This window comes from Choloepus didactylus, chromosome 2, assembly GCF_015220235.1.
Source record: "Choloepus didactylus isolate mChoDid1 chromosome 2, mChoDid1.pri, whole genome shotgun sequence".
Classification (NCBI taxonomy): Eukaryota; Metazoa; Chordata; class Mammalia; order Pilosa; family Megalonychidae; genus Choloepus; species Choloepus didactylus.
The window spans coordinates 117,836,380-117,860,422 of record NC_051308.1 but is presented as its reverse complement, the minus strand read 5'-3'; the positions used below and the strand labels follow the sequence as shown (position 1 = coordinate 117,860,422).

The 24,043-nt window shown below is 35.6% G+C and overlaps 2 protein-coding genes across 15 annotated transcripts in view; one reads left to right on the top strand and one right to left on the bottom strand.

Annotated features, from left to right (window-relative positions):
• The window catches only part of LOC119526777 (Golgi pH regulator), a 56,206-nt gene extending 32,331 nt beyond the window's left edge, over positions 1-23,875 (top strand). For 4 of the 5 annotated variants that reach the window (XM_037826188.1, XM_037826192.1, XM_037826190.1 and 1 more), the window contains 8 exons: positions 2,055-2,135; positions 10,466-10,575; positions 13,050-13,144; positions 13,962-14,054; positions 18,901-18,996; positions 20,389-20,478; positions 21,441-21,506; positions 21,650-23,875. In XM_037826188.1, coding sequence (XP_037682116.1) covers positions 2,055-2,135; positions 10,466-10,575; positions 13,050-13,144; positions 13,962-14,054; positions 18,901-18,996; positions 20,389-20,478; positions 21,441-21,506; positions 21,650-21,856 — 838 coding nt within the window. In that variant the 3' untranslated portion in view covers positions 21,857-23,875. The remainder of the gene's footprint in view (positions 1-2,054; positions 2,136-10,465; positions 10,576-13,049; positions 13,145-13,961; positions 14,055-18,900; positions 18,997-20,388; positions 20,479-21,440; positions 21,507-21,649) is intronic. The other variant, XM_037826189.1, reaches the window with a different exon arrangement.
• The window catches only part of PDZK1 (PDZ domain containing 1), a 51,824-nt gene continuing 48,140 nt past the window's right edge, over positions 20,360-24,043 (bottom strand). For 6 of the 10 annotated variants that reach the window (XM_037826184.1, XM_037826185.1, XM_037826183.1 and 3 more), the window contains one exon: positions 20,360-23,375. In XM_037826184.1, coding sequence (XP_037682112.1) covers positions 23,322-23,375 — 54 coding nt within the window. In that variant the 3' untranslated portion in view covers positions 20,360-23,321. The remainder of the gene's footprint in view (positions 23,376-24,043) is intronic. The other 4 variants (XM_037826179.1, XM_037826182.1, XM_037826180.1 and 1 more) reach the window with 1 other exon arrangement.

Below are 24,043 nucleotides of genomic sequence, written 5' to 3'. Positions count from 1 at the left end.
CTGCTTCCTCCAGAACAGGGCCAGGGACCCACTGTGGGAGTGCAGGCTGGCTCCATACTGCTCCTGGGAGAGGGCAGGGGAGGGGCCAGCAAAGTCACCACAAAGTTCTCCTGCTGTTTAAATCTGTTTTCTTGATTTGATCTTGACTTGTTGCTGCAACGCTTTAGCTGTTTTCTGGAATTTTCAGGAAGATGGCTGCCAGTTTTTGCTAGTCGTTCAAAGATTATGTGGGGAACAGTTCCCTGGAGCATCTTATCCCATTATCATCTTTGACCCAGGATATCTGCATTCATTTATTTTTTGATGTGTTTTTTATTATGAAGTTTAACATATATACATAACAGTGATAATTTTCAAAGTATGATTTAACAAGCAGTTAGCAAATTTCAAAGAATATCATGGGTCACAGTTCCACAATTTTAACTACTTCCATTGTTGTAAAATATAACATACATATAGAAAAGTGTTAACTTTCGATGTACAGCTCAACAAGCAGTTACACAGGTAATTGCAAAAATTTTTATGGGCTACAGTTTCACAGTTTCATCTATTTTTTAAATGGCAGATTTCCAGCCATTCCATTTCTAAGTATACACCTTCAAAGAAAGTGAAAACAGAGTCTCAAATAGATACTTGTATAGCGATGTTTGTAGCAGCATTATTCACAATAGCGAAAAGGGGGAAACAACTCAAGTGTCCGTCAACAAATGAATAGACAAAATATGGTTTATAAACACAATGGAATATTATTCAGCCGTAAGAAACAAAGAAGAAACGTGCTGCAGCATGTAAGAACCTTGAAAGCATTATGCTGAATGAAATAAGAAAGACATGTAAGGACAAATATATTGTATCATCACTTACAAGAGATGTCTAGAAATAGCAAATTCACAGAGATGGAAAGTAGATTAGAGGTTACTAGTGAATGGAGAGTGGGGAAGAAGAAGTGTATGTTTGGTGGATATGTCAATGAAATTAATTTAAAAGAAAAAATGGCAAATTTTAATCCAACCTCCTCCCCCACCACACACACCCTTTTTTTAATCTTCATTTTATTGAGATATATTCACATACCACGCAGTCATACAAAACAAATCGTACATTCGATTGTTCACAGTACCATTACATAGTTGTACATTCATCACCTAAACCAATCCCTGACACTTTCATTAGCACACACACAAAAATAACAGGAATAATAATTAAAGTGAAAAAGAGCAATTAAAGTAAAAAAGAACACTGGGTGCCTTTGTTTGTTTGTTTGTTTCCTTCCCCTATTTTTCTACTCATCCATCCATAAACTAGACAAAGGGGAGTGTGGTCCTTATGGCTTTCCCAATCCCATTGTCACCCCTCATAAGCTACATTTTTATACAATTGTCTTCGAGATTCATGGGTTCTGGGTTGTAGTTTGATAGTTTCAGGTATCCACCACCAGCTACACCAATTCATTAGAACCTAAAAAGGGTTGTCTAAATTGTGCTTAAGAATGCCCACCAGAATGACCTCTCGGCTCCTTTTGGAATCTCTCTGCCACTGAAGCTTATTTCATTTCCTTTCACATCCCCCTTTTGGTCAAGAAGATGTTCTCCGTCCCACGATGCCGGGTCTACATTCCTCCCCAGGAGTCATATTCCACGTTGCCGGGGAGATTCACTCCCCTGGGACACACCCTTTTTAAAGGCACATTTCTAGTGGACACAATGTAAGCTAATCCCAATTTCAGCAAATCAGTTCCTCCCGTGTGGAACAAAGAAGACAATGTCAAGTTATAAATGTGTTTAAACATGCATTCTAAGTGTCACTGGATCAAAGCTAAGAAAGACCATAAGAGGGCTAGGTACCTTCCACTGCCCTGAGACCCAGTACTATTAGCTATAAGAAATAACAGCAAAAGCATTTTAGCTTATTATCGTAGTTTTAATATTCTCTGTAAAAATACAAGTCCTTGAATTACCAGGTGACAATTGAGGTTTATATATTACTCCAGATGCCTTATATTATGCCCAAGAGTAGGACCCTAAAACATTGCTCACCATTTATGCTTATTATAGGAATGTGACTGACACAGATATTCTAGCCCTGGAACGGAGATTGCTCCAAACCATGGATATGATCATAAGCAAAAAGAAAAGGTAAGATAGCACATTTTAAAAAAATTTGTCCTTTATTAAAATTTCTAAGAGGGTAATCTCACTATGAATTAGTCCTGGCAGGGAATTTCATCTTGTCATTTTTATTCTAAGGTAAGGGACCACCAAAGATTTAGTGTCTAGTCTTGTGTGAAAGAAAGTTTTCAAATTCAACCTTATATCCTGAATTTAGATATTTTTCTTTAGAAAAATTGTTAGAATAAGTTTTATATTTGAAGTTACTCTATACTGAATGTTTAAAAACGTATTGACCTGCATTTTTACAAACTGTTTTTTGCCTGACATAGCTCTTTTCAACATCCTTTCTCCAACTACTTAAAAAATCCTTCAAGTCTTCTAATTATTGTAGTTGATGTTTTTAGTATTTAAAAAGTTCATTTAAAATATGCATTTTCAAGATGGTATTTCATTTGAAACCTATATCCTAGTAGATAAAAGCATAGGCTCTGGAATGAAACTGGCAAATTTGAAGTCTTTGTCTACTACTTACAGTGTGACCTTGAGCTAGTTACTTCCTCTTTTTGTGCCTTGGTTTTCTCATCTGCAAAATGGAGAGAATACAATGCAGTAAGACATGTAGAGCCCTTAGAACAATTGAATGAATTAAGATAATACAATGAGTTAAGACACGTAGAGCCCTTAAAACAATGAACAATGAATCATTTCTTCAGGACAGTCATTGGTTCATTTCAGTGCCTTGCCTTCATTTATTCATTCATTTATTCATTCACTTAGTGATTATAGAAAGCCTAGTTTATTCCAGGAATTGTACTAGTTGCTGGTATAGAATGATGAATAAGAAAATCAATTCTTGCTTTCTTGAAACTTATTAGTTTACTGTCTTTTAATGCTATTGTTACCCATACATAAATGGTAACATAGAAGCTTTGAATTGCACAAGTGTTTTGAATTTCATATTTGTTCCTTCAACACTTTTCTATATATGATCCATAGTCAAGTCAAAGAAGCCTTAATGTAAGAGATAATAGATATTAGAATGATAAAGAGAACCCAGGTTCACCAATTATTTGTCTCCCTTTCTATGCATATTTACTAAAGCATTAGGGGTTAGGCAGACGTGTGTATCCGTTTATTTACTTACATTTATTTTGTTTACATACATTTTCTACAGTTCATTTTATATAAATATATATGAATGCAGATTTTAAAAATATAACAATAAGGCAAGATTATTCATTATAAAAAGATACTAATGTAGGAACAATACTAGCTTGATTCCCAAGATGATTCTCCCTTTTGCTATATTTCTATTTTTTTAATTTAATTTCTTTTTATTAGAGAAGTTGCAGGTTAACAGAAAAGTCATACAGAAGATACCAAGTTCCCATATAGCCCTCTTACATACCTTGCACTAGTGTGGTACCTTTGTTACAATTGATGATACAATTGTACTATTAATTAGCATCCATAGTTTATAATAGGGTTTACATTCTGTGTTGTAAGTCCTGTGGTTTGTTTTGTTTTTTAAATTTTTATCCTAATAACATATATACAACTTAAAATTTCCTCTTTTAAACACATTCATATAAAGAGATGAATATAAAAGTCAAGTCATGACCCATGTGAAATGTGGACTTTTAAGTTATCTCACCACTAGTCACGGTTAGAAATTGGCTTTTGATGTATACATACTCTAGCCCAGTACCCCTATAGATGTTATCTAGTAAGGATCAAGGATGATTTGTGGTCATACCATAGGTCTTATTAATTTCAGTGGCCCTCAGAAGAATCAGCCTCCCACCTTTACCTAATTAGTACAACCCTTTATCTAGTAGAACTAACAGGACAGATAGACAGCTAACATGACAGCACTGGGCTTTGGGATTTATACAATGCCCTTGCTATTTACCACAATATAGAAAAACCATTTTTGCAGACACTCATAATTGGGGAGGAATAATGACCAGAAAATGATCTTTTGATTTAACAGTAGAGGGCCATAGTGAGGTGGCTGATAAGAAGAGCAAAACAGTTAATGGTTGAAATGGAGAAAGATAAGAGACACACTATCTTCTAATTTGGAACACTGGCTAGAAGATGAGGTTTTTTAGTTGGAAAACATTTTTCAAATACCAAGTTCAATTATTATGAGCATGTCGAGTTAGTGATCAAAAAGACTTTCAGCTTTTTTTCAGGTTGATTAAGTCACCTATTTGTTTTGTTTTTTGTTGACTTAGACATTAAAGACTTTGTTTTGGTAACCCATAATATAGGTTAGTCTCTATTCACAAACAATATTAGTACAATTTTTAAATTGTTATTTTATGGAAACACAGCTCTGCAACTACACTAAAGTATAATGAAAAGAACTTGAACTAGAGAATCACTTTTATTAAACTCACTAAGTAATCTTGAGCAAATACCAGATTGTCTCAGTTTTCCTCATTTGCAAAATGACAGGGTTAATAAATGGTCTTTAGGATCCCTATCAACGCAACAAATTCTGATTTTATGATTTTTTTCATATGGCTTGTGACACCCAAACACTAGAGTGATATAACATACAAAAGTCAAATATGAGCTGTTACTATGAGGGGAAAATCTTAACGTTTTCCTTTGAGTTAGGTTTTTCTAATCTCTCTTTTGAAAATTTGTAAGAAAAAGAGCAAAAATTGCATTCATTGGTGAATTTTTAGCACCAGCCACAGCTGTTCTCAAGTCATAGTAGAGGGAACTTCCAGGAATGGCAATATTTGAAGAGGTCAAGCAATTCCTTCAATAAAACTGGAAAAAAATGTTAAAAACAAGTATTAAAGAAACTGGAAAATGAGCAGAAGCAGGTAGAAATTTGACGAGAGTATCAGATAACTGCAAGTCTGTGGCTTTCTTGCCTGGGGGGCTCCCTAACCTCTCCCATCCTTCCAACACCTATTCACATGTGTAGTTTAATAGAGTTCAAATCAGCAGAGTCACTATAAATTTAAAGGGGAAATTTGGGAAGCAAGAGAACTGTGGAAGAGCTGAGACCAGAATCAAAGCTCTAAGTCCCTGCCTGACCACTAATCCATGCATGCGCACAGGAAACACCAGAAAGCCTGAGAAAAAGTAGGCAAAAATTAGATGGACGTCTATGCTTGAAACACAGAATTGCTTCCCAATGAAATTTGCAAGTTTGCTCAGTCTTTGAGTGCATTGCCAGAGCTATGTGCAGGCTAAATACAGCTTGAGTAGCAGAAAGTGAAACCCCTACTGGCTTGAGGTGTTAGGGGGCAGAACTCAGGACTGACAAAGCAACTAGAAATTTAAGAGATATCCTTAGAAACCAACTACAAGTGGGCCCACACGATATATTTAGCAATCAAAGACTTTTAAAGTAGCTAATATAAATGTTCAAAGAAATGAAGGAAAGCATGATATTATGAGTGAACCAATAAATGCCAAAAAGAACCAAGTGGAAATTCAAAAGCTGAAAGCTACAGTAACTGAATTGAAAATTTTACTAGATGGACTTAACAGCAGAAATGAGATGGCAGAAGAAGGAACCAGTGAACCTGAATACAAATCAATGGAAATTATCCAGTCTAAAGAGTAGAAAGATAAAAGATTAGAGAAAAATGAACAAAGCCTCAATATGAGACAACATCAAGCAGTCTAACTTGTGGTTGGAATCCTAGAAGAGAGAGAGGTAGAAAAAGTATTTGAAGAAATAATAGCCCAAAATTTCCCAAATTGGTGAAAAACTTACAGATCTGAAAAGCTCAAAGAACCCCAAGTAGGATAATTACAAAGAAAACTTAATCTAGGCACATGTAGTCAAAGTGCTAAAAGGCAAAGATAAAGCAAAAAGTCATGAAGACAACAAGAGAAGACTGATATATTACATATAAGGGAACAATGAAAAGAGTAATGACTGTTCAACAAAGTTTCAGGATACAAAACAAACAAAAATTAATCATGTTTCTGTATTCTAGCCATGAACATGAGGACACCAGAATTGAAAATACCATCCCATTGATAATTGCTCAAAAAAATAAATACTGAAGTGTAAGTCAAACAAAATAGGTACAGGACTCATATGCTGAAAACTATAAAACATGATGAAAGAAATCAGAGAAGATTTAAATAATTGGAGAAATATGCCATGCTTATTGCTTGGAAGACTCAGTATAATTTATGGCTTGGAAGACTCAACATAGTTTCAGTTATCCCCAAATTGATGTACAGGTTTAACATAATTCCTATGGAAATCCCAGCAAGATTTTTTACAGATATAGACAAGTATATTCTAAAATTTATATGGAAAGACAAAGGACACAGCATAGTCAAAACAACTTTGAAAATAAAGAACAAAGTTAGAGAATTTACCTGATTTCAAGGCCTATATGGATACAGTAATCAAGACTGTGGTACTTGTAGAGGTATAAAAATGCAGATCAATGGAACATAATAGGGAACCCAGAAACAGACCCACACAAGTAAGCCCAACTGATTTATGACAAAGGTAGAAAACCAATTCAATGGAAGAAATAACCTTTCAACAAACAGTGCTGGATCAATGGGACATCCATGGGGGGCTGGGGGGGGGGGTCGGTGAAGAATCCTAAGTGTCTCACACCTTATACAAAAATTAACTCAAGATGGATCACAAACTTAAACGTACAATGTAAAACTATAAACTTTTAGAGAAAAACACAAGAGAAATCTAGGGCTAAGTAGAGTTCTTAGTCTTAATATCAAAAATCCATAAAAAGGAAAAATTGATTAATTGGACTTCATCAAAATTTAAAACTTTTGCTCTGTGAAAGACCCCGTTAAGAGGATGAAAAGACAAGTACAGACTCAGAGAAAATATTTACAAACCTCATATCTGAGAAAGAACTGGTATCTAAAATAAAGTTTTAAAATTTTAAACTTGTAGTTAAATAAACAAATCATAGTCCAATTTGAAAATGGACAAAAGACATGAACAGACATTTCATCTTAGAGGATATTTGATGGCAAATAAGCACAAGAAAAGATGTTCGTTAGGGAAAGGCAAATTAAAACCACAATGAGATGTCAATACACATCTATCATAATGGCTAAAATGAAAATTAGTGACAACACCAAATGCAGATGAAGATGCAGAGAAACTAGATCACTCATACATTGCTGGTGGGGATGTACATCTGGGACATAGTTTGGCAGTTTCTTAAAAAACTAAACATGCACCTACCAAACAGCCTAGCAAGTGCACTCCTTTTTCTCAGAGAAATGAAGACTTATATTAATACAAAACGCTGTACATGAATGTTTATAGCAGCTTTATTCATAATACCCCAAAACTGTAAAGAACCTAGATGAACTTCAGTGGGTAAATAAACAAACTATGGTATATCCATATCATGAAATACCACTCAGCAATACAAACTATTAAGTCATGTAACAACCTGGATGAATTTCCAGAAAATTATCTGAGTGAAAAAAATATCCCCAAAGGTAACATGCTATATTGTTCTATTTATATAAATAACATTGTGAAATGACAAAATTATAAAAATGGAGAACCAGATTAGTGGTTCCCAGGGGTTAAGGAGAAAGTTGGGGGGGGGGGGGCTACACTTGCAGTGATGGAAATGTTGTGTTTCTCATAACTATTAATGTCAGTATCCTGGATGTGATATTGTACTATAGTTTTGCAAGATGTTACCATTAGGGAAAGCTAGGGAAAGTGTACATGGAGTCTGTTCCAGTTTGCTAATGCTGCTGTTATGCAAAACACCAGAAATGGATGGGCTTTTATAAAGAGGGTTTATTTGGTCATAAAGTTACAGTCTGAAGGCCATGAAAATATCCAAAAGAAGGCATCAACACAAGTATACCTTCACCAAAGGAAAGCCAATGGTGTCTGGAAAACCTGTTATCTGGGAAGGCACATGGCTGGTGTCTGCTGATCCCAGGTTTTGTTCCAGCTCCTCTTTCAGCATCGGTGTGTTCCTCAAAGTCTCTGTCTTGGCTGCAGCACTTCTTCCTGTCTGTGAACTGTTTTGGACTCCAGTGATTCAATTGATTCAAGTAAGACCCACCCTGAATGGGTGGGGTAACACCTTCTTGGAAATTATCCAATCAAAAATCTCACCCACAGTTGATTGAGTCACATCTCCATGGCAACAATCAAAGGATTCCAACCTAATCAACACTAATACATCTTCCCCCAGAAGATTGCATTGAAGAACATGGCATTTTGGGGGACATAATACATCCAAACCAGCCCAGGGTCATTCTGTTTTTTGTTTTTTTGTTTTGTTTTTTTTCCTTAAAACTGTCTGTGAATCTACAATTATCTAAAACTAAAAAGTTTGATTTAATATTTGATTAAAAAGAAAAGTAATGGCTGACTCCCCATCAGAAACAATGGAGACTTGAAAACTGTAGAATGAGATATTTAAACCATAGTAGACATTTTTCAGCTTCTTCACTTGCAAAACTACCACCAAACCTTAACCAAGTGCATGCATTTTGCCATATTATACATTATCAATGTCATTCAGCTATAAGAATCAATAATTTCTCACTGTGGACTACCCTTATTATAAAGAAGCCATAGCAGTGATGATTGTGATCATGACAGCACTGGTGGTGATGATGGTGAAGATAAAGTTGAAGATGAAAGTGTACTTCTATAGAACTTAATAAGTTTGTTTGTTTTTTTTTTCTTTTCACTGCATCCAGAGAATTTTATATTGTTACTTTCTTTCTAAGATACATGAATGTTTATTTTTCATGAGCAACTTTGAGTAAGAGCAAAACTGGTTTAGAATTAAGTGATGACATTGAAAGTGCATGTGAATTGTTTAAAATAAGTTCATGCTTGTCCTGTGTGTAGCCAACTTTTCATTTCTACCAGTGACTATACCTTTCTGCCTGTTAAGGGGCCATGGTGCAGTGTGAGTGTTTGTCATATTGTAGACATTGAAACTGGAAGAAATAGAAACAGGCTTCTATACTTCCTCTCTCCAACTGCCTGTCCTGTAATTCAGCATGGTAGGTCTATGTGAACTATTAAATAAGGGGGAGAGAACCTCTTCCTTCTTCGTATGCATGTTCCAGCTTTCCTAACTATATGAAAATAGGAAACTAAGGGTTACTGAGTCTTGCCAAGTCAAAATCTCTCTAAAGCTGAGTCTCCTAAATCTGAGTCTTCTCTTGGCTGATTATTACATCTTCCCAAAATGCTGAGTTACAGTAAATATGTAGTTAGAGAAGAGGCAGAAAGAGCTAAAACGTGGAGCTATGTTCTATTCAGTCATTATCCAGGCAAAGAGCATTTTGAGGAGGAAGCAGTTAAGTCAACATGGCTGACACACTTAACATTCTTATTAAAATCATTTTAGCCAAGCTTTAAAGTATTTAGCCTGCAGAAATACCATTTGGCATTTAGTACTGTTGGTATCATTTATATTGGTCCCAGCCATAAATACCAGTGCTGCTTTTTCCTCTTCACCATCTTTATCTCTTAACACCCAAAAATATCTACCTTGAGTTATACACATCACAAGAGGGAATAGAAAAGATAGTCACACATTAAATTTTTCTTTAGTCCTCCTACCCTATTTTTATTAGACTTATCTTGGTTTGTTTTAGGCCTGAAGATCTTTTAATGACCCACTATATTCTTCAAGTAATTGTTTATGCAACAAATGATTTTATTTTTCCTCACAAAGACCCTGTTTTTAATACCTGTTTTATAGGCTAGAACACGCCAGCAGCTACCACATGGCAGTGGGTCCTCCACAGACTGAGGACAGACTAGGTTTCCTCTTGATTATTCAGTAGTGGAAGAGATCACAGTGGGTGGAAGAAAATTGGAGTTAGAGAGCGATTAACGTTTTAGAAGAGGCCAGGTTTAAGTGATTTGGGTTTTGTTTGCTTCTGAAAAGGAAGGAAAGAAACACTTACTGACTTCTTACTATGTACTGGTCATTTAGTTAGGTGTGTTAGCTGTTACGTTATTTTGTCCTCAAATGGTAATTATAATAATTAATATATACATATCACTTTGTAGTTGACAGTATGAGTTCTTATACATTATTTCATTGATTTTCATAAACATCCAGAGATGAGGAAATGAAAACTCTGAAGTCTCACAGCTTCTAAGTATCAAAGCCAGTCTTCAAATTTATCACCTTCTCCAAATCCTGCTCTCCTTCACCTAGGCCACATTGCTTTTGAGAGTGTGTAGCTTCCCCTCAGTTGCCAGTAGTGGCAGCTCAGAAAATGAGAGGGGCAGTTATGAGACTGGGAAATGGATGAGAGTGGACTCTGAGGGTCCATGCTTCCTTGCTGAGGTTTTATATTTTGTTTCATTTCAGGATGGCAATGGCAAGGAGAAATATGTTCCAGAAGGGGGAGGTGCATAACAAACCATCAGGATTCTGGGGAATGATAAAGAGTGTTACTACTTCAGCACCAGGAAGTGAAAGTATCCTTTATCCCTCTGCTTGATTCTTTTTCTCAACTCTGGACCAAGGGCAGAAGAAAAAGTAGTATTGGGAGTGTTCCCTTTAAGGTGCTTGACGACATCAGAGACCAAGCTGGCCAGGGCTAGGCTTTGGAAATGTAAGGTGTACAGAATCATCTTTCTAATACCCACATAAGATCATAACACTGTCTTTGAGCTGAAGGGATCCTAAAAGTCAGTCTTTCCATTTTACAGATGAGAAAATAGACCCAGAGAGGTTAAATCACACAGTGGTTTGTGGCAAAGCTGGGACTAGAACTATGGTCTCCTCTTCATAATTCTTTCCACTACACTATTATATTCACCAACTCTGAAAAAACACCACAAAATATAATAGCTCCCTAAAATAGAGAGTGCCAAATCAAGAAAAAGGCTATTTAAAAGCAGTAGGACCTTGGGGTAACCTGACTGGCCTCTTTTATATTACTTTCTTTTCTAAAATATATGAATGTTTATTTTTCATAACAACTTATTCAGTGAGAGCAAAATTGGTTTAGAAGTGATGAAATTGAGAGTGAATATGAGTTGTTGAAAAAATATGTATATATAATAGCTCCCTAAAATGGAGAGTTTGTGTGGAGGCATGGAAGGTTTCCTGGCTTGGCAAGTAAGTCAGGGAGGCCACCTCCTAAAAGGTTAGAAGGCCAAGGCAGCGTGTGCCTGAAGGCAGGCAACTAAGATAAGGAATGACGCTGGGTTCCTCCCGTGCCTCTGCTTCCCACCCTGCCTAGAAGAGATTGTACTTAAGGTTATTATGACCCTGAAGTTTGTTCCCTAAGGCTGTAAACATGTAAGTCTTGTGATTTTAGAAAAAATGCAGTTCCTTTGTGAAACGGGAAAACGGTCACATAGCAAAAGGGATGCTTATGCTATGTAACCTTGTACTAAAAAGCAAATAAAGAACTTCTTGCAGGAACAGAGAGACAGAGTCAGCTCCCTTCTTTCACAAGTTTGTACATGGGACGGTAAGGACACACTTCTAAAACAAGCAGTATTCCTAGTGAGTTGTAAGCAGCTCTACTTCTCCAGTAACTTTTTGGCTTAAAGAATCAAAGAGATTGAGTTAATGGCTTATTCTTGGCCCCATTGGTTGCAGTGTTAAACTGATTCCTAAACTGGGTAACCAAATCTCTAACCAGACTGTTAGGATAACATACTTCTGCTTCCTTCAGGCCTAGGAAAGTGCAAGTTCCCTTTGCTTCACTGGAGGAAAAGTATGTCTTTTTTTTCCTTAAAAGTATGTGTTCTTGCAATGAATTATGACATATCCTTCTGTTCTCAAAGCTGGTAAGAATAAGACTGACTATGGCAGAGAAAGAAGGACTAATTTAGATACAGTTAATCAAGAAATATTTATTTCATGCCTCCAAGTTCCAAGCAAAGTGCTAAGGGATAAAATGATGAACAGAGGATAGCCTCTCTCTTCAAGGAACTTACCGTCTCATCATGAGAGAGATAGACGTTTAACTAGTTAAACCATGTTATGTTTCGTGTCCTGGAATATGCCAATCGCAACCACTACTAAGGAAAGAACTGAATGAAGGGCACTCTCTTATCTGGGTAATAGTGGGAAAAGTCACAGAGAGAAGGGAGATTTTGGGGTAAAGTCTGTACTTCTATTTTTAAAGAGGCTACCTTTACCATTTTTATTACTTAAAAATCCGTAACAGCCAAAAATTTACTTTTAAGCTATTTTGGTGAAGATCAGTCAAATCAACAGAAGTATCAGGATTATTTAACCTCTCTGCATCCCTGTTTCCTAAATAGGGATAATAACAGTACCTCACTGAGTTCTTGAAAAGTAGCATAAGGTAATGGAAAAAGCAGGACTTGGGGTAAGGCAAATCTGACTTTGCATCCACAGCTGTTAGCTTTGTGACTTTGAGCAAGTTATTTAACTCTCTGAGCTTCACTTTCCTTATCTGTAAAGTGGATAGTAATCTATTTCAAGGGATTGTTATGAGCAATAAAGACAATAATGCCTGTAAAGAAGTAAAGAAGATGATACCTGTAAAGCCCAGTCCATATTAAAACTAAGTGAATTTTAATTCACTTTCCTAAATTGTATTCACTCAGATAATGTAGAAGAAAGCCAGGTATTATTAATATATATGTAGCCATTTGAGATTTTGAAGACTATATCCACTTAATCTAACTAGATAAATAAAAAACAAAACCATCTGTCTGAGCCACTTGAGCCGGTAAGAAATTGAGTGGTATTTATTTGGTGGCAATGTTTTTTGTTGAAAAGCTTTTTTTCTACACATCTGTTTTTGGAGGTTGGGAAGATTGCTCTGAAGTACCACTAATGGCTGTGTAACAGGAAACTGAAAAGGCAGTTCTGGGATCCACTATAGAAGAAACCAAAAGCAAATGCTTTCTCCATTGCTATTTCTTGAAACTTTGCTGTGATTTAAACCTTAATGCCCATTCTGTGACAGATCTTACTCTTATTCAACAGGAAGTGGATGCTTTGGAAGAACTAAGCAAGCAGCTTTTTCTGGAAACAGCTGATCTATATGCTACAAAGGTACAGAGCAAGGAAACTGAAGTGTGGTTTTACCAACATGGTTGAGAGAGAACAAGACTAAACGGCTTCTTAATGTCCTCTGACCAACCAAGCAGGGCAAGAGACACCTCATAGTTACAGGTTCAGCCATGAAGCATTAGGGATGAGAGATCTGCACACTTCATGACATTGCTTCTACCACTAGCAAAATTCTTAATGGAACATTCTAAATAATAGAAATTGGGTGAGAGTCAGAAGAGGCTTTTCAACATTTGGGAAAGTGGCACACACCACTTCTACTGACAGGATAAAGAATCCTCTTTATTCCCCAACAAATTAGTAATACAAGAGCAATAAACATCCATCTGCCACAGTCTAACCCTGTTTGAAAGGATTCAGATCAAGAAGCAAAGGTTGCAAACTATTTTAATCCTTTTTAAGGATACCTTCACACGTGTTGCTGTATAGGATAGAGGTTAAGAACATAGGCTTTGGTGTTGGTAGACCTGAGCTTAAGTTACCCTACTCACCAGCTGTGTGACCTTGAGGAAGTAATTTAACCCTCTCTAAGCTTCAGTTTTCTCATCTGTAAAATTAAGAAAATAGAACATATCTCATAAGGGTTGTTATGTGGATTAAAGTAGGTAATGCACAGAGGATGCTTATTTCAGTCTCTGTAAGTATTCAGTAAATGCTGGCCAGCACTACTACTTTTATTTTAATATAATTATTACCATGTGTGGTTTTTTGTCTCATTATCATAGAGGCAGAAATACTTTCATTGAATAGAAATTTATATTTTGCTGAAACGAACTGTTTTGTGTTTGTTTTCCCTCAGGAGAGAATAGAATACTCAAAAACTTTCAAGGGGAAATATTTTAATTTTCTGGGTTACTTTTTCTCCATTTACTGTGTTTGGAAAATTTTCATGGTAAGTGTGTTATTTTTAACTCTGTATTTAGGTGGTTTTACCTGGCAGTGGCAAAGAAGGAAATGTGGATATGATTGATTCATTAAACTAAACTCCAAATCCAATTGAGTCAACAGACAGTGTGATCTTTCGTATCTCTGACTACCGTTCTTTACTTCTCTCCTTTCTAGATGATTAATAAAAGCTTGCATTTTCTTGTCAGAAACCATGAAGGCCTTAGATTATGAAATATATAAAATGAATATAAATGTTTATTATTTTACACTCTGGTTCCATATTACCCATGAGTACATGACTGTAACTTCACTTCCCACCTGCAGTTCAGAAGAGAAACCACTTGTCTCTTTTAGTAACCATATACCTAGAAAATTAAGTCCAAAGTAAATTATAAAATACATTTTCATAGATAAATTCATCTTCTGTGCTTATAGATGATACTCTTTGGTGGCTCTCCCTTAATGTTTTATTGATTATGTGCATTTTATGCACATACTTCTGATCTCATCTGCATGTATCGAAGGATTTCAGTGTGATTACAAAAAAGGCTGATTTGACTTTCTGATTTGGTGCCTTTCCTCCTGGGGCTTTTTGCATAGAGTGGGGATTTGTCAGCTTGTTAGTTAATTTGGATCAACATAGATGAATGAGGGATTTTGGATTTGGGAATCTAATGTTATAATAAATTAATGTTAATACCATTTTAGATGACATTTTTAAAACTTGGTTCATTTGGTGGGAAACGATGAATGAAGATAGTGTGTTCAGGCAGCTAAGCTACTAGAAGGTTTTGTCTAAGATGCAGCCTTCAGGGAGAAGAAAGCCTATTAACAGCTTTACTGAGCTATAATTGGAATATAATGGACTACACATATTTAAAGTATACAATTTGCTAAGTTTTGACATGTGTATATACCTGTACAACAGCCATCACCACAATCAAAGTAATGAACCTATCCATCATCCCACAGATTATTCCTTTTTACTTCTGAGTAGTATACCACTATAGAATTGCATAAGTTTGTTTACACCCATTGATGAAAATTTGAGTTTTTTTTCAGCTTGGGAATAGAATGATTGGATCTTACAATAGATATATGTTTAACTTTTGAAGAAACGGCCAAACTCATTTCCACAGAGGGTATACCATTTTACATGCTCACCTGCAGTGTATGAGACTTTCAGTTGCACTACAACCTCACCAATACTTTCATATGGTCTTCTTTTTAATTTTAAACATTTTAATAGCTTTGAGATGGTATTGAGTCATAGTTTTAGTTTGCATTTCCCTAATATCTAATGATGTTGAGCATCTTTTCATGTGCTTATTTGCCAATTATGTATCTTCTTTAGTGAAGTATCTATTCAAATCTTTTGCCAATGTTTTTATTAGGTTCTATGTTTTCTCTCTATTGGGTTTTGAGAGATTTTTATATATTCTTTTTCTAAAGGATTCTGGAAATCCTTTATCAAATATATGATTTATACATATTTTCTCCCAGGCAGTAAGTGGCTTGGCTTTTCATTCTCTTAGCAGTACATTTCAAAGAACAAAAGTTCACTGTGTCTTTTTTTTTTTAAATGTATTGTGTTTTTGGTGTTGTATCTAAGAAATTTGCCTAATCTAAAGCTGTAAAGATGTTTTTCATGTTTTATCAATAGTTTTAGGTTTTACATTTAGGTCTATGATCCATCTTTAGTTAGGTTTTGAATATGGTGCTGAGGTGTGGTTCTAAATTCATCCAATTCTTCTGGAACCATTGTTGAAAAGATTGTTCTTTCTCCACTGAATTGCCTTTACAACTTTGTCAAAAATTACTTAGTAAGAAGAGATTTGAGCAAAGACTTGAAAAATGATGATTATTTAGTCAAGAAGACATCTTAAGGAAGAGTATTCTAAGTATGCTTGAGAAGAAATGTTGACATTAGTGTTTGGAATGGAATGAATTCATATGTGGAGTGAATGCCAAATATGTAGATGAAGGGAAGTGACTGGACAGATAGACCATCAGGTCCTTCCATTGATTGTAATGCTGATTTTTAAACAGAGGAAAGATATGTATGAATCAGGTTTTAAACAGTTCATTCTAGTTGATGTGTCCAGAATAGCCTATGCAGTAGCAAAAAAAAAGAAAAAGAAAAAGAAAGAAATAGGAGCAGGGGCAGTTACTTGAAACCAAGGCTGCAGAAAATACAGTGTGTAGTGAAGTAAAATAATACTGGCCCTTTCCCTTCCTCACCAAGTGTATCATATGCAATACCCATAGCTTTGCACATTGGCAAGATTTTTCCTTCTCTTTTGTTTTTTAAGTCCACCCCTTAATTTGGTTATAATGTAGCCTCTAACCATTTTTGGCATGCATCCTTTTCCTGAGCTGACTCATTTATAAAGCAAGCTAGACTTTATCTTCCTCCTTTAGAAGAAACCCCCTGTATGGTCACAGATACAGGCTGAGCAATGAACCCTGGTATAACTATGGTGGGTGACATGGGGATATAGGCTACTTGAACAGATTACTGTGCCTATGATCCTACTCAAACTTGATCTTGAATGTACCATTTCCATCCAACCATGGTTTGCCACTGGGCCTGTCCAATATTTGGCGCCTCCACAAATACCAGCTATAACACATAGTTCCAGATATATGTCTCTTGGTGCTTCGTGGTCAAAGTTCCATCTCTATGATAACCCAGGGACATGCCAGGAACTATGTCTCTTTACTGATGATGGCATGCTGTTGCTCCAGAAACATGGGCCAGCATTGTGATTCTCTCATCACATTCTCTGTGGCTTCCATAAACTCTACAGTCTCGTTTACCACCACTGACACTTCCAATTCTTTAGGATCTGGATTCTTTAGGTGTATCATATGGACAAAGGAAAAGCGTTTAGATTGCACCCTGGAACTACTGCAGAGCACTCTTCTGCTGTGGACCTCACTCAGACTTATCAGCCTTCCATGTTTCCCAGTATATGGGTTGGAGCAGTATTACCAGGAATGGGATGTGCTACCTCTAGAACGTAAATGTACCTACCACGTGCTGTACTTTCTTCTTTGTAGTAGGGAGGTAAAATTCATCAATCATTTACTTTGGAGGGGATATTCTGACCTAACTACAGTACCTTTATAGTCTTTATTGTAATGGAGCAAATCCCTAAATCCTTTTGGGTTTATCCTCATCCCCTGAAACATATGTCTTTTACAAAGGCCTCCAATATGCTAGCTACCACTTGCTAGAGTTATTTAATTACCGTAACGTCATCAATGTAATGGATCGATATGATACTCTGCAGAATGTCCAGACAGCCCACATCTCTTCGGACTATACAATGACACGTACTTCCATGTTGTGTGTATGTTAATGTATTGTGAGGATGGAAGATTTTATGTGAAATGTCTATGAGGAGGTCTTCTAAAAGTTCAAATTTCTAATAAAAGTCAAGAAATTGGGAAAATAATACCAATAAGGGGGTTTCTGATTCTGGCAATATTAAAACATATTTTTAAGCTAAAAAAATTGACCATATATGTGTGGGTCTGTCTGGACTCTGTAATCTTTTCTATTGATATATATGCATGTATTTATGTCAATACTACAGTGTCTTGATCTCTGTAGCTTTTCATTAAGCCTTGAAATCATCTGTAAGGCCTCCAAATTTGTTCTTTTTCAAAATTGTCTTGCCCACTGTATGTCCTTTGCATTTCCCTATGAATTTCAGAATCAGCTTATCAACTCCTACAAAAAGCCTGCTGGGATTTTTTTGGGATTCCATTAAATCATAGATAATTTGAAGAGAAGTGACCTTTTAACAATATTAAGTCTGCCAGTCCATAAATTAAAGTGTAACTCTATTTATTTAGTTCATATTTAGTCTCTAAGCAGTATTTTGTAGTTTTGTAGTATACAGATCTTTCACATCTTTTGTCAGATTTATCCCTAATATTTCACATTTTATACTACTGTAAATGGGATTATTTTTATACTTTCAATTTCTGATTGTTGCTGTTATATAGATATGATTTTTGTATATTGACCTTATATCCTACAACCTTGCTAAACTCAATAATTGGTTCTAGAAGTTTTTTTGTGGATTTCATAGGATTTTCTACATAGATAATTAAGTCTTTGCAAATAAGGACAATTTTGCTTCTTCCTTTCTAATCTGGATGCCTTTTCTTTTCTTTTCTTTTTCTTTTGTCTTTCTTCTTCTTCCTTCCTCCTCCTCCTGCTCTTCCTTCTTCCTTCTTCTTTTCTTCTACTTCCACTCATCTATGGCTACTTTTGCACTACAACTACAGAGTTTGCCACCCCGTAGGTTTAAATCTGCCCTTTTGCTTTTTGTTTTTTTATTCATCCTGTCTCTCCTTTTTTTTTTTTTTTCTGTCTTCTATTGGATTAATTGCATATTTTTCATGATTCTAGTTGATTTCCTTTTTTGACTTGTTAGCTGTAACTTTTTGTTGTTGTTGTTATTTTAGTGGTTGCCCTTAGAGCATTCAGAAAATAACCACAGAGAATGACCCTAGAATTCCTTAATTCTCTTACTCTGATTTCATCTACCAGTATGTTACCTTTCTGGCTCCAGATAAATTAAAATGTGTGTGGCATAGCCTTATTTCCATTGATTATTTGTAGAAAAGAAAGATGGGGTAGATAGGAACCTTTGTTTACCTGTGTATGAATAGCCAACATGGAGATTCCATATATGATTTGGACTGAGAGTAGAATTGCATTTTTAGAAACATCCACTTATAAGATATGTTGTGTGATTAATTCACTATTTTGTTCACACTTTGAAACTCTACATGATTAAGATATTCTAATGTAAAGGTCTGTGATTCTGCAGGCAACCATCAATATCGTTTTTGATCGGGTTGGGAAAACTGATCCTGTCACAAGAGGCATTGAGATCACTGTGAATTATCTGGGAATCCAATTTGATGTAAGTTATGTTAATTTCCTGGTTTTTTGTGCTTCTGTTTTATCTGCTATAAATTACAATTGTTAAGATTCTAATTTCTGTAATTTCTGCTTTTGTTCTTCCCACTCTTCTCGGTCTATTTTGACATTATTGACATGGCAATGTCAGTATATCAAGATCCTCTCTCTTACCAGGATTCTCTTATCAGGATTATCAGAATTCTCTCTCCTACCTTGAAACCATAAGCAATGACTTATTACTGTCATGGACACTGATTATTTATCCAGCTACTCCTTGCATCTCTCTAGCTAACTAACTCTTCACCCTTTATCCCCTACAAGTATTTGGATACTTCCTCTCAATTATAAGTGATGAGATCTTCAAACACTTTGATTCCTCCTGTATAAAACTAATTAGTGTGCCATGTTAGAACTGAAATAATTTCTGCTGTAAAAAAATGATTTTTATAAATTAAATAGGCTAAAGATGGTAACTGTCACCTCTGCATAAAGATTTTTTTTAATTTTTTTATCATAAAACATGATCTTCTTTCTGTTTCATAATGCCAATATTATTGAACATGTCCTTATCCCAATTTTAGTTCAATGTCTTTTTTTCATAGAATAGTATCTTTTCCAGATATGTGTGTGGCCTATGATTCTGGTTGATTAGCATTTTGCTAATAAGACCAATGTCATGTTCTTAAGTTCCTTTCACATTTAGCTGTGCTGTGAGCCTAACCACAGGCTGCATGCTACCCCCAGCCATCCATCTCAGGAGGACATGTCCTTGATCCCAAGGATGACTGGGTGAAACAATAAGGAGCCAGAGAAAATTTAGCTCTAGTCCTTGAGAAATAGATCAGAGTAAACATTTTTTGATGATATATCATTAGTTTATCCTTTTTGTATATGAAGCATAGTACCCTTTCCTTCAAGTCATATATAAATTATACTGTTAAATATGTTTCACTAGTGTTACATCTGTGTTTCTCTTTTAAATTTTTTACTGGGCTAAATTTTTAGAAATGTTCTTCCTTATCAGTGCTAAGGCTGTTTAGTTGCTATATATGTATATATCATCTATCCGTAATCCGCTATATATTCCCTATTTCATAATTCTGAATGACGTATCTTTTTAAATGTTTATAATAGCAGCTTCCCTTCAGATGCTTTTCAAACCTGAATTGAATACAGGGGCTCAAAGCTGCCTCTCACTATGAATCAGTGCAGGAGGAGAAAAAAGTATCATCATGTGGTTCAAATGAAGTTCACATATTTCCTAGAACTTAGCTGCAAACTTATATATATATTCATTTATTATAAGAAGAAAAATCCCTTTAAGTTTTGAGTAATCAGAGGAGTATCATTCAGATATTTTTTAAAAGATTTATTTTTTCTTCTTATGGTGCAGGTGAAGTTCTGGTCCCAACACATTTCCTTCATCCTGGTTGGAATAATCATCGTCACATCCATCAGAGGATTGCTGATCACTCTTACCAAGGTACATTGTATCAGTACGTCAAAAAGTGTTTATCATTTGTTTAATTACATATGGCACCATACGATAATTTTACCTAATATTTCTGCCTTCTGAGATCTTAGACAACACAATCACAATTACTTAAAAGATATACAACAGAATAAAAGCAAGTTAAACCAAACATAAAATGATGATGTTATTTCTATCATATACAAATCATTGATAATAAATATTTACCAGGTATATGAATTAGGTAATAGATGTGACTAGAGCATGAAGGTAATAGAATGAGATCAAGTCTCATTTGTTCACTGATAGGTCACCATCATCCAGAACAGGACTTGTCCCATGGTAGGTACTCAGCAGATCTTTCAAATGAGTAAATGTGATAGATATTTGAGGTTAGAAGAATAACAGTGTTAGTTGTAGAGAAGATATGGAAGTAGGGGAAACAGAATATTCAGCTGATTTCTGATCAACATAGGAAGGTTTCATGGAGGCAGAAGGTGAGGACTTGCTGATAGAAGAGGTAAGGTTTTCAAGATCCAAGAACTGTTTTAATGAAAGGAGAGAAGTGGTTGAGAGGGGAAGGGATTCCAGGCATTTAGCACAATTCTGGAAAGAAGTCAGGAGCCCAGTGACAAATGGCTTGGAATGACCTGGAGTCATCTGTTTTAATGTTTAAGAGTGATGTTAAAGTCATATGCATCACATAGTTTCTAAAAGTTTGATAGCAATAGGAATCTCTTTCATATATTATCACACAGTACTTAAAATCACCAACTAATTCAATGGGGAAACTATAATTGGATTCTTTTTAGGTAGCCCATTTAGGGCTCTTTGTAGCCCTATTATATAATTGTTCTGTACAGGATTGTGACACAGAGGAGACATTTTCAATTAAATGTTAACCACGTGACTTATTTATCATGACACAGGAATCTAGCAGTATTGCATAAATTCATCTCTCTTCCCTTTGACAGTTCTTTTATGCCATCTCCAGCAGTAAGTCCTCCAATGTCATTGTCCTGCTATTAGCACAGATAATGGTGAGTTTCCTGAACTGGCTTTATGTTTACAGCTGTAAAATACCAGAAATATCTTTTATACTTTTAAATATTTTAACAATTTCCTTTGACCTGTCTCTCATTACATTCAGAGTAACTTCTGGGTTAACTTATTTGACTTACAGGGCATGTACTTCGTCTCTTCTGTACTGCTAATCCGCATGAGTATGCCTCTTGAATACCGCACCATCATCACTGAAGTCCTCGGAGAACTCCAGTTCAACTTTTATCACCGTTGGTTTGATGTGATCTTCCTGGTCAGCGCTCTTTCAAGCATACTATTCCTCTATTTGGCTCATAAACAGGCACCAGAGAAACACATGGCACCTTGAAATCATGCCTGTTACTGAGTGCTAAAGGCTAGTAGTGTCAGAATTTGGATTAAGAGGAGAAAAATGGTGGGGACTAGGACCTAATATTTTTTGAAACAAACATAAAAATGCTGTGGTAGCATATTCTGCCTCCAGCATACACCTTCCTCCTCAAATGATACTGTGATCACGAGAACATGAGAGAAGTAACTTGAACCAGCGCTCAGCAGAGGGCATTCTGTGTTCATTTGAGGCTGGTGTAGTATGGGATGAAAAAGGAGCCAAGAAACTAGGGGGAAAAGCATACACTGGAACTCTGGGTAGGAGAAGTCTAAGGTAGCAGGGCCAACCACAGGCTTTAAGTCAGGGTTCAAGATTCAAATGGAGAAGGTCATGGGTTTCCCTTTACATTGTTAAAATCAGAGATTGGAACACAAAGTCCTTTTAAGATCCTTAGGTTCATTTTATCAAGTATATTACAGTATATGTTACACTTATATGCTCTAACTTGAGTCGGCATCCTGCCCTTGCTCTCCCCATTCCCTGCCCCATTAAAATAATCAAGAGGTTAGCTTTTATTTTCTAGGGGAGGGGTGGTATACAAATGAAATACATTCTACCAAAAGAGAGACTTACAAGCATGTTATTTTTCTTGATTTCCTTTTAACTTAGAATTACTTAAGGGTGACTATCCTACCTGCAATTTAGTAATTATGCCTCTTTTTTTCTTTCGGTTTCCCCCCATGCTGTGGGTTAAAGAGTGAATAACTGTTAACTGGAATAAGTCACTTTTCCTATCTGGGGTCTCAATTTCTTCATCTGTAAAAGGAAGACGTTGGAAAATTTGTAGTATACTCAAAAATACAACTTAGGAAAATCCTGAATTTTATTATCTGGATGTCAGTGTTTTTACTAAGGTTTTTTTTCTACACTGTGTTTGGGGTTTCTAGAGACATTAAAACAAATGAAGTTTAAATCATAAAAAGTTTACCAAAAACAAAAACACTATTAAGGACATATCAGTTAACAGGGACGTTTCAAGCAACTCAAAAGGCATTTTTAATGTTATTTATTCTAGCAACCACAACATTCTTACAAAAGCATAATTTTAAGTGTTATCTGCTGAGATACTTTAATTAGCAGCTCTCACATATACAGATTAATAAATCATCTTTGGTGTTCATGGAGCCTATAGCAGTAAGAGTTACAACCATACAAGGAAATGTAGTTAAATTGAAGCTTAAAAGAGATCATATGAAAAAGATGCTGGCTCCTGTCTTAGCTTTTTCTAAGTGGACCATAAATAAGCCATCTGCTCTGGCTGCCCCTAAGACAAATAACAGTGGAGGACAATCACAAATGATGAACTGGTTTCCAGAGTAGCTCTTTAGCGGAGACAGTAAATGGATGACAGCTCATTCCTTGAGAAAGGATTCCTAGTAAATACCCAGAAACAGCTACTAGCCAAAGCCATTATTTGTTCTCATCACATCTCTGTATCTTCAGAATTGGAAGAAGAAAAAGAGGCTGTACTGTGGGCCTGCACAAATGAAAACAAAGAATTTATAAGTGGCAGGGTGTGACCATCAGGAGGTGAAAGATCTGTTCTAGAGTTGCTTAAGTCACTTAAGTCAGGGAACAGAGGTAGTCTCTAGAAGCCAGGTGACCTGAGTTCTACACTTGACCTTGTTTCTACCTGCTGTTTGACACATTAACAAATTTCTTATTGCTTATGTTTCTTTTCTGTAAAACTAGCATTGTACTGTAATTGATTTCCTAAAGAGCTATTATAGAACTTCTAAAAGACAACTAGAATAGTTTCTTAAAACATTGTAAAAGAAAACTCAATGTCTAATGTGCACATTATTAAAATCAGTTTTTGTTCTTTATATCACTAATCAGTAGAGCTAATGTAGTAGAAAGACTAATATTGAATTAAACTTTGAGTCCCAACTTTGCCATAAATTTCCTTTAAGAACTTGGATAAGTCACTTCACTATAAGTTCATCTATAAAAATAAATTGGACAAAAAATGTAAAACTGCGACTCACCAAGGAATCTGTCTGATCCAAATATATACAGAATAATGTTTACAAAACAATACTATCTCTAGCAACCACCATTCATTTTCATGTTTACTGTGAGCCAAGCACTCTTCCAAGCACTCTAATAGTATTAGTTGATGTAATCCTCATAACAGCCTTACAA